Source organism: Ursus americanus, chromosome 13 (genome assembly GCF_024610735.1).
Source record: "Ursus americanus isolate L20-20 chromosome 13, mUrsAme1.1.p, whole genome shotgun sequence".
NCBI lineage: Eukaryota > Metazoa > Chordata > Mammalia > Carnivora > Ursidae > Ursus > Ursus americanus.
The window spans coordinates 8,296,582-8,316,731 of NC_142139.1; the positions used below are offsets into that span (position 1 = coordinate 8,296,582).

Sequence of the window (20,150 nt, forward strand, 5' to 3'; positions counted from 1 at the left end):
ATTTAAATGTAAAAACAAATGGCACAAAACTCCTAAAAATCTTAAGCCATTACTAAAAAGAAAATTTTACAAATTAAGCATAAACAAAACTTCAAAATGAGCATTCTTCAAATACTTGATTCCAATATAATAGAATGGATAGAACTGACTAAAACTAAAAATCTAAACTGACTAAAACTAAAACTAAATAACGATTTAATAGAATGGATAGAACTGACTAAAACTAAGTTATTGGGTTTAATAGTAAAGAGGTCTAACCTCAGATTTCTGTAATTTAATATGCTTCTGAATTTGACTGTGATGAAAATAACATAATGAATATATTTTCTGTGTAGGTTGTACAAGCCATTATTAATCCTGTAAGGTTTTGTTTTTCATTTCAGAATAATAAAACTTAAAGCTATCAGAGAAATTTGCTAATGTCAATTTTACGGGCATGCCATTTGATAATCATTTAAAGCTCTCTCTATTTACTTGGAGATGAAATTAGTATTGCGGCGAAGGTTTGTACATCCATAATCCAGTGAAAGCGAAAATTGGGAACTGAGAAATGTTTCACCACAGATTTTCTATCACACTCCCTGCTAATGGTTGATGCGAGTTGAACCATGCAAAGATAGCACCTGAGCCTTATGTTTATTTGCTACTTTAATGGGGCTGCTGACTGCTGTTCTTTTGTTTTATCACATGTACCGTCCTGCCATGTATAATGATCAGATTCTCTGATCATTCTCTGCCCCACAGCAAAACGTTTTGCATATCATGCATCTATATAGCATGTCTACTTCACTTGTTATGTGCTGAATTATAAGCACAAGGGCTTATTCCAAAATGACATGGTCGTACTCTTTAAAGGGTAGCCATCTAGATGACCTCGAACATGCTTACATTTTTTTAGGTTATTATTGAAATGTGAGCACAGAATTTAAAAAAAAATCTTGTGGCAAACTCACGGATGCCTGTGAATATGCCTCTCGACTTTGGGGAAGTACTTCTTTAGGATACAATGTGGCTCTGTGAATGCACATTCCTCTTGCCTCTCATGTCCACCCTGCTGCGTGCTAAGAAAGTATTCTGTTTTTCTAACATTCAGATACAAAAAATGTACAGAACTGTGTCAAGAGGAATTTTAGAGGAAATTTTTCTTTCTTAGCTTGAGATGCCACACCAGGGTTGTAACGGGCAAGTTTTAATGACATCCATCTGTTGCAGATTAAAATAAGTGGGGCTCAGCATTTGAGTTCCTTGTCCAGAATCAGACTTTATAGGCATAAGTAAAATTGGTTTTAGGATTTGGGAGTCCTGGGGACATAAAGCAGCAGAGCAGAAAGAGGTTCGTTTCACGTTTGTTGGAGACTTTCCCCCAAGGAGTTGCTATTGCCTCATTTTCTCTTTATTGAGCTGTTATGTGTGAAATCTCCTGTTTGAACCCGGAGACAACAATCTATTTTGAAAGCATACTTTCCCCCTACTTACGCTTAATTTGGAAATAAGTACTTTTGTCATACTCAGAGGGAGACACAGTATGGTAAAATTTGCTGCCTCTCTCACCATGAGTCCTTGAATCCTCTTTCATCTCTGTGTGGATTGAAGGTAACCAGATTAACTACTGTTTATCTTAAGCTCTTGTGTCAAGTACTCTAATCACAGATTGACCTCATTGTAACGGATGGTGTGCCTGTGTCTATGTGGAGGTGGGAAAAGAATGTATTTCCATGCAAGTCTATACTTTTCACCTGAAATGATGTCAATATCTATACATAAAATGTGAAATCTCATTTTAATTTTGTTCTTGAAACCCATGTTCTGGAACTGTTTTCTATTAACACTTTCATTTATTTGCATTTGGAGAATGCATTTATAATGCATTTTCTCACTTCAGGAGAACTAAATTTTTTAACAGGTACTAAAAGAATCCAACTCATAGCAAAGGCTACCATGACTCACAAATCTTGCATCTATGATTTAAAAGTTTGCTTCAGAAAAGAGAAAAACAGTTATGTGACAGCAAAAGCAATCTTCCATGTCATAACCAGTCTCTAAAGAAGGTTCTAAGAGGGTCTATTGGGCATTGCTCAGTGATGCTTCTAGCTCCCTTCAAACCAACATCTTCCTTTAAGCTCCCGCAGTCATATCTGCAGGTGTTTCTTCAGCCCTTCAGGATCAGGTGCTCCCTCTAACTCAACTTATTCACGGCATTCTTTTTTCCACAAGAATGATAGGGTACCCTGATCTGAGTTCCTGAGTTTAATCGTGTTAGGCATGTAGGCAGAGATAGTCAACTGGCTTTTTAATGTGATGTGTACTTTACCACCTCTTTTCCTCATTCCCAAATGATTATGTTTTTAAGTAGTTTTTCTCAAGCCTGCTCTTCCTTTTTCTAGGTGTATAGATGGTTGAGAGACGTGAGGACAGGGATGTCAGCCAGGAATTCTCTTTCCCGCTGAGGGACTCTATTTAGCAAGTGCCATGATTTACAGAGCAAGTATGTGGACGAAGGGCATAACAATAGTTCTCACGACTGAAATACACCTATAGCTCCTAGGTTAGTTATCTGTAGTAACGTCTGCTTTGATGCTTTGGAGGGGTGAGAGAGAGTAGCAGTTAAGACTAGCTCTATAGACTGGGCTGATAAACAGAAGTTAAATCTTGGATCTTCCACTGAATAATTGTGTGACCTTGGAAACCTTCTAAACCTCTTTCCTCACTTATTAAATGAATATACTAATAGTTTGTCTCTCATAGTATTATTGTAAATATTAAGGATATAATACATCTGGCTGATTCCCTTAGCTCTGTGCCTGACCCCCAGTGAACAATAAATGTTAGCTCTAATTATTAAGCCTCATGTACAACATGGCAGTAGTTTCTAGGCATAATCTTTAATATACTATATAACATGCAGCACATAGATTTATTTTTTAAAACTATATATGGCAAATAACGTCATACTTTCTATCTGTGCCTGAATATTATTTTAGTTGTTTTACAGTAAATAATGTTTCCTGTAAGATATTGACAGAACATAATGCCTAACATTATCTTTCCCTTTTAAGTGCTGTGGCAAGAAACCTGGGGTAGAAAATCTTCCTGGAGTTTAGAATTTGCCACAAACCACAAAATAATTTCATAGAGTAGGCATTTTAAAATGAGTCACAACTAAGTCACTGCAGCATTGCAGATATACTTAGGGCACCCTGCCACGGGCATGGCTCTCAGGAGGGACAGAGTGAGGCATGGCGGCCGTGCAGGGAGGGAAGGACGGTCAGATAGCAGCCAGACCGTGATGCACTTCTAAAGCATCAGGGCATGAATTCCAGATGTACAGATTTCAGTCATACCTTTCCACTCTTCATACATTATCTGTCTGATCTGTAAATACATGTTATGGTATCTGGGTTAAATGTGAGGTAATTTGGTCCTATGGCTTTCTGTCTTCTCATGTGTAAATCATTTTAACAATATGCAAATAATTCCCAATTTGAGACTCCCAGAGAAAATACTTCCATTTCTATCTCTGTACATCATCACCAGTTATAATAAATAGGTCTGAAAGAGTGTGCCAAGAACCCCTGCCAAACACATTCTTCAAGGGAGGGAGGCAGGGGAGCCTTATGAGCTGTCACAACTGTGTCTCCCTTCCTACTAGGTCAGTGACATCCCATTTCATGTTACCACGTTCTCTTTAGTCAGATGCTATTCCACAAGAAGAATTATAAAGTTACACCAGTGTGTTGGAACCTAACAAAGTTTAGCGTCGTTATTGGGTTAAGATTCGAAAGTCAGGCTTCGCAAGCAAGCTAGAGCAGCTGGGTGACCGTAGTGTCACCTCTGGAGCAGGTCTCCTCTGGACGTTCTGTGGGGAAAATTCAGTGGTTTCTTCCAGGATCAGATTTTGAGAGGCACTGGGGGAAGAAGAGAAGTTAAAAAGCAGCCTCCACTATGAGTGCTTATCTTTACCAAGGGATTTTAGTCTGGTATTGTGTCAGCTGGGTTAAATTTAATCTTGTTTTTCAAAAATCACTGGGATCACAAAATTTGCATTGGCCCAGTCCACACCTGCCAACTAGTGCTATCCTCTTTCCTCAAAGCATCCTCGGAGCTTTCTGTTTTTCCCTTGTAATGAGGACAGATGACTGCCAAGTGACCCATACTCAGCATTCTCTCTCAGACTCATCTGAAAAACCAAACAGTAAAGAAAAAGAAAAAAGAAATCCAGTCCCTTTAATTTCTTTTACTTTTCTGATTCCTTTTTGGCTTGACATTAGGCTCACTATAAGGTCACAAGCATCTTGAAGCTAAAATGAATGGGTAGCGGTGGATTTGGGAGTGGTGTAAATTCATCTTCAAATGTGGCTAAAGATTTAGAATAAAGCAGTAACAGTTTTTTTTTCTTTTAAGAGTTCTTTCGCACTCCTTAATATAGCAGAATGTATTTCCCGTTGACTTTAAACAACTTTCTAGAAATACTATGAAGTTGCTACCTTAACCTGTGAATTATTATTCAGTGTTTTAAACTCAATATTGAAGTGTTTTGCAACCTAAGCTTTTCTTACTTGCATTGTAAACATTTTTGTCTTTCTGTCTTTGATATGTTTTTATTTAACAATAATTCACTGGAGGTCTTTTTTTTCCCTCATAGTCTGACAGCAATGCAAGCTTCCTCCGTGCTGCCAGAGCAGGCAACCTGGACAAAGTAGTAGAATATCTGAAGGGGGGCATAGACATCAACACCTGCAATCAGGTAAGGGCGTGGCTCTGTACACAATGAAGAAACGCTCATGGTCTATAGATAGATGCCAGGAGCCCAAGGTTATTTTTTGTCTATTTAATTTACTAAAATATCAGTGATTCAGACTTATGAAAGCCCATATTCATGCCCTTACCAACTCTTGAAGCCTCGGACATTTGTATCTAGACCTACTTTTGCAGCAAAGTAAATAGATCAAGAATAACAACCGAATGTCAGTTTTGTCTGTGAAATGATCTGAGCTGCTCTTAGCTGGAATATTAACCAAGAATAATGTTTTATTTCTCTAGTTATCCAGACTGTGGTTTCTTTTCTTCTCTGCCAAATGCCTTTTACTCATGGAAAACTGATTGTTAAAATTTGGGATAAAGAAATAAGAGAAAAGGGGCGTCTGGGTGGCTCAGTCGGTTAAGCATCTGACTCTTGATTTTGGCTCAGGTCATGATCTCAGGATTGTGAGATGGAACCCTGCGTCAGGCTTCACCATTAGCATGGAGCCTGCTGAAGATCCTTTCCCTCTCCTTCTGCCCCTCCCCCTGACCTCACTCGCACGTTCGTTCTCTCTCTCTCTTTCAAAAAAAGAAATGACACAATAAAATAAAAATTATTTTCCCCCTTTCTCCCTAATTAGTTTTAAAATATGGATTAGAATGAGAAGAGTTTGAAACTGTTAGCTTAAATGAAGTGTTTAGATTATTCATTGATCATATTCATTCAATAAGGACTCTAGACAATATTATATATCATGGATAATTATATTTGGTCCCATGGATGTTGAGATTTTTGTGCTATTTTTAGCTAAGATTTCTTTGCCATGAATAAAGCATCTAGTAGATTTCAGTGTCCACCCTGAAGGGATGATCCCAATATCTTGGGAACACGTCCTGCAGTAGAAAACACTACCAGGATTACAACTAAAACTCATATAAAATATAGAACGGAAAATAATGTCTAAACTCCTAGGAAGGCAAAAGAGGCAACTCTTTAGCTGAAATACTGGTATATTTAAATATGTAAAAGCTCAAAGCTAATAAGGCATATGAAGGAAGAGAAAAGTGTCCATTATTTTGCTAGTAAGCCTAGGTTTCCAAGGAGCATCATGACATACAACATAGAAACCAGGACTTTCTGTACCTTGCTATATTTCTCAATGAAAGGCAATCTGGGCTGTACCAGCTTTCCAAAAATATCACACGTGTTGGCGTTCTAAGATTCCTTAAACCAAAATTTGGATGAAATTTTTTTCTTTATAAAATTAGTCTCATAACTACCATGAGAATTTTGAAATTTAATCCAAAAATATGATTTGGCTTTTAATCATTTAAGGGATATGAAAAAAATTCATAATTTTGGCACAAAACAATTTTCTTTAAAAAAAAACAACTTAAGTCTTCATTTTTCTTTTCCAAATGGTTACAAATCACTTAATTTCTGTTTTCTTTAAAAGATTAAACTAATAATTTATTTATTATCTCTTGTACACTCAGAAAAGAGAATAAATCTTAGCATTTGCTCCCTATCTGAAATCATATATACTTAATGTTTTTCTTATTTTAGTAACTGTTCACAGTCTAATAATGTTATAAACAAGTTAACATCCAGACATTAAAAATAGACTCTATAACCTTTTCATAAAAATTTATAGCCAGTTAAAATCAATAAAAGGCTCAGAAGAGTCAGGTACTTTTACCATGTATAAAATTTATTGGTTTCATTGCAGTGACTTCAAAATAAAGTATATCACTTATCATTTATTGACCATACTCCTAGATATGATACTGAAAGTTAACAGTTTTTAACGTGTCCTGATTTTTGGTCTTGACCCTTTACTACTGAGATGTAAAGGTCCAAAATTATCAGTTAGATCCTGTGCTTCCTTTCTCAGAAACAGAAGGCAAGGTCAGAGCACCATTTTCAAAACAATATTAATATTCCTAAAATACCAGGCCTTTATTAAGAAGAAGGTACATCCAACAATGACTTTATCACATGTTCACATAGTTATGACTCAGATCACAAAGCATTTTTGGAAATCACTTTAAGAATGTGGGTGCTGGAATCCAGATTCTCATTTTATCCACTTACCAGCTATGTGACTCTGGGCATTCAGTTTTTCTAGGACTCAGTTTTCTCAACTGTAAAATAGTGATCATAACAACACTGGAGTCATAGGATTGCTGTGATCACTAAATGAGATGTTTGCAAAATGCTTAGGAAAATACCCATTCAATAAACAGTAGCAAATGATAATCCCTATTATAATAATATTAGCTTTTTATATTGATTCTCAACCTAAGCTTTAGCAAAAGTGGTGCTGGTTTTCACAGAACAGATCATAAAAGGTATTCTCAGAACTTGTGTCATCAAATAGGAAAGGTCACATTTAGTAGCAATTTGGTAACAGTATCTTTTTATCTGGGTTAAATTAAACTATTTTTTTATAGTATCAAAATCTTTTTTACCAATGCCATTTGGATCCATCCAGTCTGGACCTCTCTTTAAAAATACCAAAACCAATTATATTAGCCTGGGAATTTATAAAGACAACAAAGATGAATATTTGAGAATTGAACTCCTGGAATTAATGGACTGTGGGATGAATGGGGCACAAATATATCTGCAAATAATATTGTCACATATTAATCATTTGACCTCTCATTTAGAAGAAGCGAATGGTGGTGTATCTGTCTGGTTCTGGTTATATGTGCCCTTTTGGTTTTGGATTCTGTATTATTCTCTAATTCTCTTCAGTGCATTAATACCTGTCCTTGCTCTATACTGAGTAGTGCCGATTCAGGCTGGATTTGAATAATGTCTGCCCAGTATTTTGAGCACTTACAATTTTCAGTTTCTTTTTTTTTCTTAAGATTTTATTTATTTATTTTTGAGAGAGAGAGAGAAGGAGTGGGGTGCGGAGGAGCAGAAGGGGAGGCAATGAGAATCTCAAGCAAACTCCGAGCTGAGCATGGAGCCCAGTGTGGGGCTTGATCCCATGACCCTGAGATCATGACCCGAGCTGAAACCAAGTCAGATGTTCAACTGACTGAGCCACCCAAGAACCCCAGAATTTTCAGTTTCAATGTTGATATTGTTCAATGCAAAGAAATTCCAGTAGAGACTTTTCATCAGCTACTTGTCCATAACTCTAAAAAGTTTTCTCTCACAGATTTATGAAGAGGTTTGAAGTGAAACTCTTATTTCATTTAAAAAAATGCCAGGGGTAGCTTCATGCAAAGTATTTCTGTGACTGTCTTCTTAAGTACTCTCCTGCAGTGGTTTAGATGAAAACAGAACAATTTATGTTCTGGGAATTCTCTTGAATGCTCTTTTCCTGTGACTGAAATACATGGATTTTAATACGTAACTCCAGGTGGCCCCTCCACTCTCCCTAATTCATCTTAGATATTATAGTCACATTATAATCACATTCTTTCTGCCAATCTGAACTCAGGCTTACGATTGGTTAATCTATTTATTCAAACATGTAATGTGTGTTTACTGTATGGCAGGCACTTTTCTAGGTGCAGTGAAAGCAAAGACAAAAACCTGCTCTCATATAGCTTAGAATCTACACGAGAAGAGAGAGATAATCACCAGGTAAAAAAGTAAAATATGTGAAAGGAGAGACTGTAATAAATGACAGGGAGACGGAGAGCGAGCGGAAGGGAAGCAGTGTGTCATTTTAGATAGGATGCCTGAAGAATTTGACCAAGGAAGCCCTGCACTATTTGGAGGGAATATATTTTAGAAGAAGGCTTAACAAGTGAGAAAGCCCCAGGGAGGGAGCATACCTTATGTGTTCAAGGTCCAGCAAAAGGCTAGTGTAGTGGAGTAGTAGGACATTAGGGGAAGAGAAATATGAGGTCAGGGAGAGCCATCGGTGGCACCAGGTCGTATAAGACCTTGTAGGCTACTTTAAGACCTTTGGCTTTAATTCAGAGAGAGAAGAGAAGTGATTAGAGGGATTTTAGAAGAGAAGTGATGTATGCTGACTTAAGTTTAAATAGTAACCCTCAGACTGAAAAGGAGAAAGGGCAGAGAAGGAAATGCTTTTGTAATACTTTAGGCAAGAGATGAAATGCTCTAGACCCAGGCAACAGGCAGGAGAGATGGTAAGATGTGACTCGATTCTGGGTAGGTTGAGGTCACAAGGAGCATAATGAGGTTTGAAGATTCATTAACTGAGAGGAGAGAGAAAGTAGGAAACACTCATCAAGAAGAGTGGGAGAGCGAGTAAGGGTAGCAGAGCGTGACTGCCAGGCAGCATTAAGAGCCTACTCAAGGATCCTGACCAGCTAGCATGTATGGGTGTACTTCTGCAGCCATAGTCAGGCATGGACTCAGATGGAATGTTCTATGCAACCAGGAATGTGGGTTAGCTAAGCATGTATAGTATAGATAGAGAAAGGCAAGTGAACTGAGGATGCATGTAAGGGGACGAATAAAATGATTTTAAAGATTATTCATGAAATATAGCTCCACTGAGTGAGGACTGGCACATAAGAAAGTATCCAATTAATATTTGATAAATAAATAATTACGTGAACACAGACATTTGACCAATCACTTAAATTAGTCTGAGTCTCAAATTATCCATTCTTGAAGTGAGAAATAATAATACCTATGATATCGAATGCTAGTTATCTTTGTTGCACGTCTACAATATGCTTATCACTGTACTGCATACTTTATAATCTTCTCAACATACTTCTCTATCTCAAAGGGAGACTACTGGGGGCTCAAATTATATGTGTGAGAACCCATTGTGTTATGCACACTCAGGAGACCAAAGTATGGCTCTGACAATTACAGTTAGACAGAATTTAATTAAGTTGTATGGCCATAATTGATGATTTCACTCAAACTAGAGTAGCTGGATGGACAGGTTTGGGGGAAGTTCTAACAAGTTTATTCCTTCCAACTTAATCAGAATTGTCATTATTTCTTTCAGATAACTTGTAATTCTGTGTAATACTTAGGAAAGTTCTGGTCATGTCTCTTCAAACATCTATTCTGCTTTCTAGATGGAAAGACCCAAGTTTTATCAGGTTATGTTTACAAACCTGTCTATTAAGGCAGTATCTCTTCTAAGTAGAGAGGAGACTTTTTTGGGAACCCTGAGAATACATCCGTATGCTTCAGTTTGAGAAATACTTCGTTAAAATTTGGGTGTTCCTTCAGTGATCACTTGGCATCAATTGACATAGTCATAAACATGACCAAGAAATTACTAGATGATATTTAATTAAGTGTGATTATCCAGATGATCCAGAATATATTTCTATTAATTTTTTTTAGACTTGCACTAAAATTAAAATGTCAAATAAAACATCCTCAGAGAATCCTCAGATCTTTAAGAACACATCAAGGGATTCCAGACTGAGAAAGGCCCCTTTAGATTAAGTGCTTCTCTCAGGATCTAATTTCCTCTTATGCATGTTCATGTTAACCAGCTTCAGCTTCAGAGAGGGAACTCTTCCTGATTGTGTTTCCAGAGGCTAAGAGATAGACATATTTGTACCTGATTTGTCCATGCACAGACTACATTTACTGACAAATGTAGAAAAACTGGATGAATTAAGCAGACTCCTATTTACCTCTATATGGTACATACTATTCATCAGCTCACCCAGTGTACAAACATTATTGAAGTATCCCTTTTCTTGTGCTAGTTCCCATGTGAAGTGTAGAGGTTACAAAGGTGAATAGAATTTGATTCTCACCCATGATAAACGTTGCTGGGAAGATAAACAGAGAACACAAATGCAATAAATTGGAAAAAGAACCAAACTTGCTGATTGGTCAGAGGATAAACTAAGCCAGCTTGTGAGTCTTAGACAAACCTGAAATTGATATGAGATGCAGTTTGTAGGAATCATTTTATAATGATGGAAAGCGGAGTAATGGTGTGTTACTTGGAAGACTCCTAAAGCCGATTTTATTGTTTGATGGCTCCTTCCGCACTCTCCCCATATTCTCTTAGGGTCCAGAACACCAAATTTGGCTTATTTTTAATTAAAATTGTAAAAATGGGGAGAAAATTAGAAGTCATGGTAATTCTCTAATATTACTGGACTTTTATTTTATATGGGTACCTTGAAATGTAGACTTGGTTCCTAGCACAGTTTGGCATACAGTAAATGTTCAGTAGATGTTTTAATTTGTGAATAATTGATACTCAATTGTTATTTTGTTTTGAATTTAAGCATTCTGTAGTCTTTATTAAGTTTAAACTCTGTACCATGTTTTTATCTGAGTTTAATATTTTGTACAAAATTGTTTCTTCACTTGTGCCTCTTTTGAAGTAGGAGGATGGAAGAGCACCTGACTGGCTCAGTCAGTAGAGCATATGACTCTTAATGTCAGGGTTGTAAGCTCAAGCCCCATGTTGAGTGTAAAGATTACTTAAAAATAAAAAATCTAAAAAAAAGAGAGAGAGAGAGAGAGAAAGAGAAAGAGAATTAGGAGGCTAGGGCACATACTGGAATTAGCTATGGAACTTTTTTTAGGTTCTGTTCTCCCTTCTTGCTTTCCTTCCCTTTGAGATCCTGCCACTCTTTCCCTCTCTTACTTCAGTCTCATCCTTGGCCCCTGGAGGCACATCCACTCCAGGCTGCAGCACTAGGGAGTTCTTCCATTTCATTGGGGGGGGGGGGGAAGGTTACCGACTGGTTCTGATACATACTCCTTCTCCTTGCTTACCGGTTTTGATAAATTCTATGTTAAAAGGAGAAAATCCAAGTTTTTTAATGCCCTCTTTCAAGATGAGTTGACTGAAATATTAAATGAGTCAGTGATACATACACAAAGACAAGATTTATTCTCTTGGTTATTTTCTTTAAAAGCTTCTGGAAATTATATTCTCATTACTTGTCATCTGTTCTAAGAACCACAGAATTTTATTACTGTAAGAAACTTAAGGGATCAACCGATCTAAACCCTTTCCTTCATTTTTACTTTACATTAAACCTAGCTAAGCTTGACATGGGTATGATAATAACAGTTAGAATGCATTATAGAATTCCTTTCTAATTTTGACACATTTGGACATTCTATGTCTAGAAAGGGGATAATTTTTCTACTTAACTACTGACTTATTATGAGAGACTGAGATATTTCCTATTCCACAAAACACCAAATAGAATTAATGAGAAATTGAAGTCTGAAGAAAGCTAAATAGGATTATAATGCTGGGCCCATAGATTTTTTTTTTTCAATTGTAAGGATTAAGCGCATGGGTTCTGAGCTGGAATCACCAGGTAGTTCATAACTCATAATGTTCAATGTAAGGTTAAGTGCGTTAATGGAATTAAAAGCTTAGAACCGAGACTGACACTTAAGAATAAGTTATAATAAGTTTTAGCTATTATTTAAATAATTTGCTGCCAACTTTTAAAGTTAATATTTAAATCTCTTTAACCCATGACTATCATAATAAGTAGCTCAAATAATGTTCTTCCTTTGAGCTTCTTATACTGATTTGCTTTAGCACCTGTGAAGTCAAAAATGAAAGAAATAATTTATCCATTATTTCTCAGAAAATTTAACCAAAGAAATAAGACTATGTGAAAACATTTAAATTAGGAGAGTTAAAGCTTTCAGTCATAAAATAGCAGCTCTTTGAATTATTAACAAGGATGATTACGAATGGATTCGTTTCCCGTCTGCTTCCTAGGTAAATCATTTCTGCACGACTTAATAATTTCTCTAGCCCAGGTAAACATGATATGTTTGACTCAAAAATGCTCAATTCAACTCATCATATTAAACCAAATGTCAGTGCTAGAAAACAGGAGTGAGGAGTATATGAATTTATTACTTCTAGCACCTAACCAGGAAATCATATTTTACATTCGTATATTGATTTATAGATTCAAAATAGCATAAACCTACATTATTTTATATTCTTTTTAAAATAACCATCTGAAGTACCGTGAGAAATTTCCCCTTTTTACTAATGAAGAAACTTTAAATAGTGCTGCTAGTAACGGAGAGCAGCTAGGAACTCGGGTTTCACGTTGCCTCCAGTGCGCCACGCCCCCGTCACAGCCCCGGATGTGCACGTGGTGCAGCGGCGGCTTCGCCCATGTTCTCAAAGTGAAGAACTCTCCTTTGTCCCATCATCATCCTTCATGTTTGCATCGCAGCACTCATGTAAAATAGGAATGATTAAGTTCAGAAAATTCAAATAAGCATACCATAGAAACCAATGCTCTCTTAGAATGGTTTTGGTGAACGTCAGATTTTTACTTATTTGGTCTGAAAGAGTTTTCCCAAGATGCCCTCATGTCTTGGGTCTTGCCAAACCCTGCTTAGTTTTATTGTTTTGTGTTTTTTGTTTTTTGTTTTTTGTTTTTTGTTTTGTCTAGAACACGTGTGTGCACACTTTCTCTCTCTCTCTCTCTCTCTCTCTGATACATACCTGTGTGCAGGTATGCATGTGTATTGTGAAGTTTCACCAAAACTAAAACAAAACAACCAAAAACTCCAAGCAAAATCAACACTTGCTCATCCACAGTGCATTCCATTTTTCTTCATTCCACTTTATGTTTTAAAATGTTGATTGGCAATCCATTAAATAGATTTTGTGACCTACAGTTTGAAACTTGCTTTAAAACTTATTTTAGCTTAAAAACACGAATTTGTGAATCAGATCAAGTTTGGATTTTTGCTATTCCATTTTTTAGTGGTGAGGGTCTTTGAGACAAATCACTTCTGAGCATTTTAGGGTCTTCTCTGTAAAATATAATAATGTGATATATGTAAAATATAAAAAATATAATAATGATATGTATGTCATTAAGTTTTTCATTGTTTCATTCATCATGTATTTATTTCTCAGCCCCTGTAACCTCTTCATCCCTCTTGATCTTGGTAAGATTTTGAAGAATTTTCAGAACTCTTTCTTCCAGGCTAGCTCATCATCATCATATTTAAATTCATTCTATGTATTTTGGGGATTATATGATAGAAAGATTTGATGGGGCTGGACAGGGGAGAAAGACCGGTGGCCAAAAAAGGAGCAACTAGCCAGAAGCACTATAGATATCTGGGTGTCCCTGGATCATAGATGACATGGAGATCTGAAAGTGGATTTTACAGGGGCGCCTCAGTGGCTCAGTCGTTAAGCGTCTGCCTTCGGCTCAGGGCGTGATCCCGGCGTTCTGGGATTGACCCCCACATTTGGCTCCTCCACTGGGAGCCTGCTTCTTCCTCTCCCACTCCCCTGCTTGTGTTCCCTCTCTCGATGGCTGTCTCTCTCTGTCAAATAAATAAATAAAATCTTAAAAAAAAAAAGTGGATTTTACAAAGTAATGTTTTCTTTCTTTTTTTTTAAGTTTTTATTTTATTTTTTTTAAAGATTTTATGTATTTATTTGAGAGAGACAGAGAGCACAAGCAGGGGGAGCAGGAGGGAGAGGGAGACGTAGGCTTCCCACTGGGCAAGGAGCTCATCAGGGGGCTCGGTGGGGGCTCTATCCCAGGATCCCGGGATCATGATCTGAGCCAGAGGCAGAACCTTAACCGACTGAGCCACCCAGGCACCACTCAAAATGATAAAGCAGTCTTATTCTAAGCATTTTCCCTATGAAATAAATGAGCTACCAAATTCCAAGCCTCATTGTAAATTAGCAAATACCTTACTAAACATTCATCATTTTGGAATTATAAAGAAAGCCTTGAAGATCTGAGAATAACTAACTAGTAAAACAAGTCTTCTCATGGGTCATCCATAGTTTGATTTACTTGATTAAATTAAAAACTTTTGGAGGCCAACTAAAGACATGGTAAAATCAGTTAAATGGTGTATGACAAAGATGACACATTGTTTGCTTTGTTGTTCCCAGTCTTCATAAAAACTGAATGAATCTTTACTTCCATGACAGTGAGTACTCTTAGTTAAGAGCAACCACCATGGAAGAGGTGGGAAAGGTGCAGCTAGATTATGGCTGGGTGTAAGGAGTGAAAATTGGGTTGGGGATATATAAACAGGTTATTTTTGTTTTGAGTTTGAATTCTTTTTCTCCATGTATAGATAATTTCTTTTGCTGATGTCATTTATGCCAATGGAAGTGTGAAATTATAAATCATATTTCATCATTATTTGTATCTCTATATGTGGGCATGTAGTTCCTCTTGAGAAGAGCTCCTGGTTTAAGACATCTCTGACACAGAAGCCCCATTCAGAGTGGGGGTGGGGTGGAGATTGGGGGTCAGGTTTCACTTTCTTTTCTCTGTTATTACCCTTTGATTGTCCCCATTTGCTCTCCATCTTTTTCTTCTAATATTTTTTAAGAATTTATATATTTCAATAGTCTCCTTCCAAATATTTACATTTTAGTAGAATTAAGAAAGTTATATAAGTTACTTGTACTTTTCTGATGTGCATAAGACAGATTGGAGTACACTTAACTCAACATGTAAGATTTGCAAAGTAGAATAGCCAGAGATTTGAAAAAAAACCACAAACAAGTATATGTAGCACAGAGGTGATTTTCAGTTGTTTAATGATAAATATCTTGGGGCTCTTTGGGAACAGAAAATATGTCACATGTCCTTTGCTTTTCCCTTAGAACCCAGCACCTAGAGATGAGCACTTGGTGGGTTCGTGGCAAACACTTGTTGATTAGGGATTTGTACTAAGATGCAAAACAGCTTAATGGATTTTGATGCAAGCATTTAACCTTTGCGTATGTTTAGCTGTACCTTCTTGAATCTGTTCTTTAACTTTTCCAGATGAACTACTCTATTTCTTTTCTGTACGTGCCAGAAATGTAATAACACTTGAATGGCTCTCTAAAAATTTTTATTGGCTATCTGTTCTACCTGGGGTTTCATGCACTAGTTTTATATGATCATAGAAAAGCAGTCAATGGGCAAAATAGCTCATAAAATCAACAAGAGAAATGGTGAATACAGCTTACTGTAAAATCTGATTGTAAATAATGTTATAAAATTGCTTTATAAAAATTTAATAGAAGTGCTAAGCAATAATATCTGCCCTTTAAGATTGATTAATTTGCATATGGTTGGGGTACCTGGGTGGCTCAGTTGGTTGAGCATCTGACTCTTGATTTTGGCTCAGGTCATGATGTCAGGATTGTGAGATTGAGCTCTGCTCTGACTCCATGCTAGGGGTGGAGCCTGCTTGGGCTTCTCTCTTTCCCTTTGCCCCTTCCCTACCTCCCAAATTTTTGCACATGGTTGTTTCAAAGTAACATTAAGATACTTTTTTTTTTTTTAACTATTTGCTATGGTCATTTTAATGGTATTCTTCAGAAATAGTGTTATTCCAAAAGTTGTTGAATCAAAGGTGATACCTTGCCTTGGACTCACAGATCTACAAGCCCTTTCGTAAGAGCTCAATGAATATTTGTTGTTTGTTTCAAAAGACTCAAATTCATATTATTTTATCAACGTTAATTTACATAAAGCAATATCAAGGACTTATCAGTAGTAGCCTGCTTTGGTGGGTTCCCATTCAGTTTGTGGCAACATTAGCTGGTAGCATCAGCCCTGGGACTCCCAGGTGCAGGCAGACCTATAGTCCTGGGAACTGGCACGGGCATCCCAGACAAGAGCAACAAGGAATGCTTGAAGGAGATGGAGGTGGAGAGTTGAGCAGTCAGTTCTGAAGGTTCTGGTAACCAGAATCCCAGCTGTTGTGCCTACTGTACCCAAGTCCCCATGGTAGTACCCATGTAGGTCCCAGCAGCTCCTGTGATTCGCCCATTTATTGCGACCAAAACATACCAGCAGATCCAGTGGACTCTTGGTTCCTCCCATGGTGAGTGGTTCACTTACCTTTTGCCCTGGTGATTGGAGTCACCTGGGAAGTCCAGGGGCTCAGGAAGCCCTGTTCCTGTGGCATGTAGCTGTGGTCTCTCAGACGACCCCTATCCTGCATCTGGCCTTCATTTCCCATTTACTACAGAGAGCAGATTATGTTCTTCCCTCTGTAGCATGTAGTCACCCCCCCTCTGGCTCTGTGGGCCACCCTGCTAGGTCCTTGTGGGCCCCCTATGATGCTGCCCCCAATGGCTGGCTCCCTATTTCCCATCTCTATGGCTGCTCTGAGGCCTCTACTGGAAGGGCCAGCAACTCCCTAGCAGCTGGGCTTAGGCCTTGGCATTGGGCCTGAAAGAGAAGGAAGAGGCGTGGTGACAGCAATAGCGGGGCTAGAGAAGACTAGTGTACATTGGTTGCTATGGAGGCAGGCGGCACCCCAGCTGGTCCTGAAGTCATTGGGCTTATCCTGCCAGTGGCCCTGTCCATGTTTTTGCATGAGCCTGAGCCCCTCCCACTAGAAGGAGTGTGGGAAGGAACTCTACCACCCACCCTGTGCATTTCTGGACTCCTGTCACTAAGTCCATGGACCTGGCCCCCTTGCCTTGGCCTCATGGCTTTGGGGGTCCCAGAGCCCCTGGGTAAGGACAAGAAGGAAAGAAAGCCAGAGAAGTTGAAAGGCTACATTTGTTCGGCACTTGCGAGAATCCTAGCCTGCTGGAGTGGAACGCAGATGATTTCCACATCTTCTGTGGGGATCTGACCAATGAGGTGAATGATGACATCTTGGCACGTATCTTCAGCCACTTCCCATCCTTTCTTAAGGCTAAGGTGATCTGCGACACATCTGAGGCAAGACCAAGGGTTAGTCAGCTTTCAAGGCCTTCAGCAATTATGCGCAGACCATGGGCACGCCAGGCGTGAGATGAATGGGAAGTAGTGAGCTCGTGCCCCATCAAGCTGCCCCGGGGCAGGTGGAAGGACTGGAAGCTGGACGTGGTGTGCAAGAAGCAGAAGGAGAAGAAATTGGGTGTAAGATAGGGTCTGTGGCCAAGCACCTTCTCCCTCCCTCCTGGGGGTTGGCTCCTTTCCACAGTTCTCTTTGGAAGACCCCCAACTATTCACCCACACATCCTCCCCCAAACCAGTTTCAATAAATTTACATTCATTAAAAAAAAAAGGCTAAAACAATGGCACACAACTGGTGCTCATAAATGTTTATTTCTTTATTGTTGTCTTCACATTTTCATTGTCATCATTATCATCATTTTTATAGATCAGATCATTAGAGGACAGAGAGGTTAAGTGATTTGCCCAAAGTCACACATCTGGTTAGGAGCTGAGCAAGGACCTGATTGCATTTCTTATTCCCAACACAGTGTTATTATTTCTGCAGTTGACTGCACTGTATTTAAAAAAAGAAAATAGAAAGATGAAGGGAAGAAAGAAAGAGAAAAACAATTTCGGTCAGTTGCATACAAATGAGAAACATTTAACCTTTTAACAACCTTAAAAGGAAAGATTTCCAATCAATGACAAGACGCTCTTCCAATGTCTCATACAGTTGTTGCTGTTTTTGTTATTGTTGTTGTTATTTTTACTGTGTGTTTATCCATTTTCCTCCAGATTTGCTTTAGGAGAGATATAACACCAACAGTTTTTATTCTCAAGCATGCTGAGGATTTAATTCACTGTTTAGGCTACTGTTTCTCCGGTTTAATTAATTCTTAGATATTCCTCTTAAGATTCTGTTTTTGATTTTTAAATTATTTTAAATTATGACCTAAGTTGTTTCCACAGCGTTGGTCAGTATGTTGAGCCACTGAGTAGCTAATTAGCATCAGCAACCGTATTAATCAAAGCATAATTGCTGTAAATCCTGTGAGATAAGGTATCAAACTCAGGGAAAGCACTTGGCATAATGCTGTTTTGAAGAAGTTTTACAGTCATGTTTTGGTGGCACAACATATACACACACATACCTTCATATGTACTGTGATTGTGACATCATTAAAAACAAAACTAAACAAGATAAAAGCAAAACCAAGGAAAAGAGGAATAGAGAACTTGTGGTAATTAATTCTAATGGATATTGAATTTATTCTGTGTTGCCTGGAAGTTAGTGAAAAAGACAAACACATTAATTTATGCAGTTTTCCTAAATTAAAGTTTAGAAAAAAGAGGTGCAGAGGCTTTTCCTGTTACTAAACTTTTTCCTGTCGTTGAACTCATCAATAGTCAATCCAGAAAACCCATATAAAATAAACACAAGGGTATAAATATTGCTCAAATAGACATTTCTTATATTCGCTTTACATATAAACCAAATATGTAGTAATATTTTATAAGTCAGTGAAGCCATTTCTCTAGGGAATAGAGATAACGTAATCTAGGTACATTGTTTTCTGGTGATCTAACGGAATGTCTAAGCTGATATTAATTTAAAAGAGTGAATAGTTATTGTTTCTGTTACATACGAATTGTTTCAGAAGACTCTTTGGCCAGAACTCAGTCATCTCATGATGAGTGTTCTAATAAATGCAGAAACTGACAATATTTTATGTTTTGGATATATGCCTCAAATACTGTGTGTGGGGGGGAAGCACTATTGGGAAAGTCCTGGAATCTGCCCTGTATTTGCACTGAAATATAAAAGATCTGACTAGGGACGGTTGGGTGGCTCAGTTGGTTAAGTGTCTGCCTTTGGCTCAGGTCATCATCTCAGGGTCCTGGAAACGAGCCCCACATGGGCTCCTTGCTCAGCGGGGAGTCTGCTAGTCCCTCTGGCCCTTCCCCTGTCCATGTTCTCTCTCTCTCAAATAAATAAGTAAAATCTTAAAAAAAAAAAAAAAAAAGAGATCTGACTGGTTGGGCGTGTCCACCTCCTCATTCCTTTACCTGACAAAGTGAAGAATATCTAACAACAACATAACATCCTTTGAAATGTCAGCCAGTGCTCCTAATTGACCATGGTAAGCTCAAGCATGTCAGTGTGCCTCCTGTGGGAAATTTGGTTTTTAGAAACATGACCTTGGGGACTAGCCAAAATGGGTTAACTGAAAAATGTATTCTCTAGGAGTTAGCTGAATTGTACTATTGAATGCGATTATTTATCACTTTTCATTTAAATGTGATTAACTTATATGTTAGCTCATATTCATAAGATAAAATATTTTTTGTTTAAGTCTAGTTGATGCTGAGTTGCTTTTTCTGATAACAGTTACTCAACATATTCAATTGCTAATTAAATCTATTTTTGGTTAGAAATTCTAGAACCAAAAGATTAAGCATAGAGCAAATTGCTTCTTCTCTTTCCAACAGCTAATTCAATAATATGATAGCAATAATATGATAGTCCCAATTTTGTTGCATTTTTAAAGAAGGCAGATTAAAAATTTATAGCATTTATAACTAGAATGTCACACATCATCTGTGTCTTTATAACCACTCTAGTTTCAGTAGTATTAGTATCACAGAAATCTTAAGGACACATGTGTATGTTGACCCAATTTATATATTATATACAGTTTGGTTTCTGAACTAATACCTCATATGGAAATTTTTAATCATATTCTTGACGATGTTTTCAATAAAATGCAACTCTATTTCAGTGA

At 37.6% G+C, this 20,150-nt stretch overlaps 1 protein-coding gene and 1 pseudogene across 1 annotated transcript in view; both read left to right on the forward strand.

Moving 5' to 3' along the window:
* Positions 1-20,150, forward strand: part of ANK2 (ankyrin 2) — a 219,823-nt gene that overhangs the window by 24,094 nt on the left and 175,579 nt on the right. The window contains exon 2 of the mRNA XM_087866401.1: positions 4,643-4,744. Coding sequence (XP_087722527.1) covers positions 4,643-4,744 — 102 coding nt within the window. The remainder of the gene's footprint in view (positions 1-4,642; positions 4,745-20,150) is intronic.
* On the forward strand, positions 11,985-17,667 carry LOC123793022 (RNA-binding protein 42 pseudogene; annotated as a pseudogene).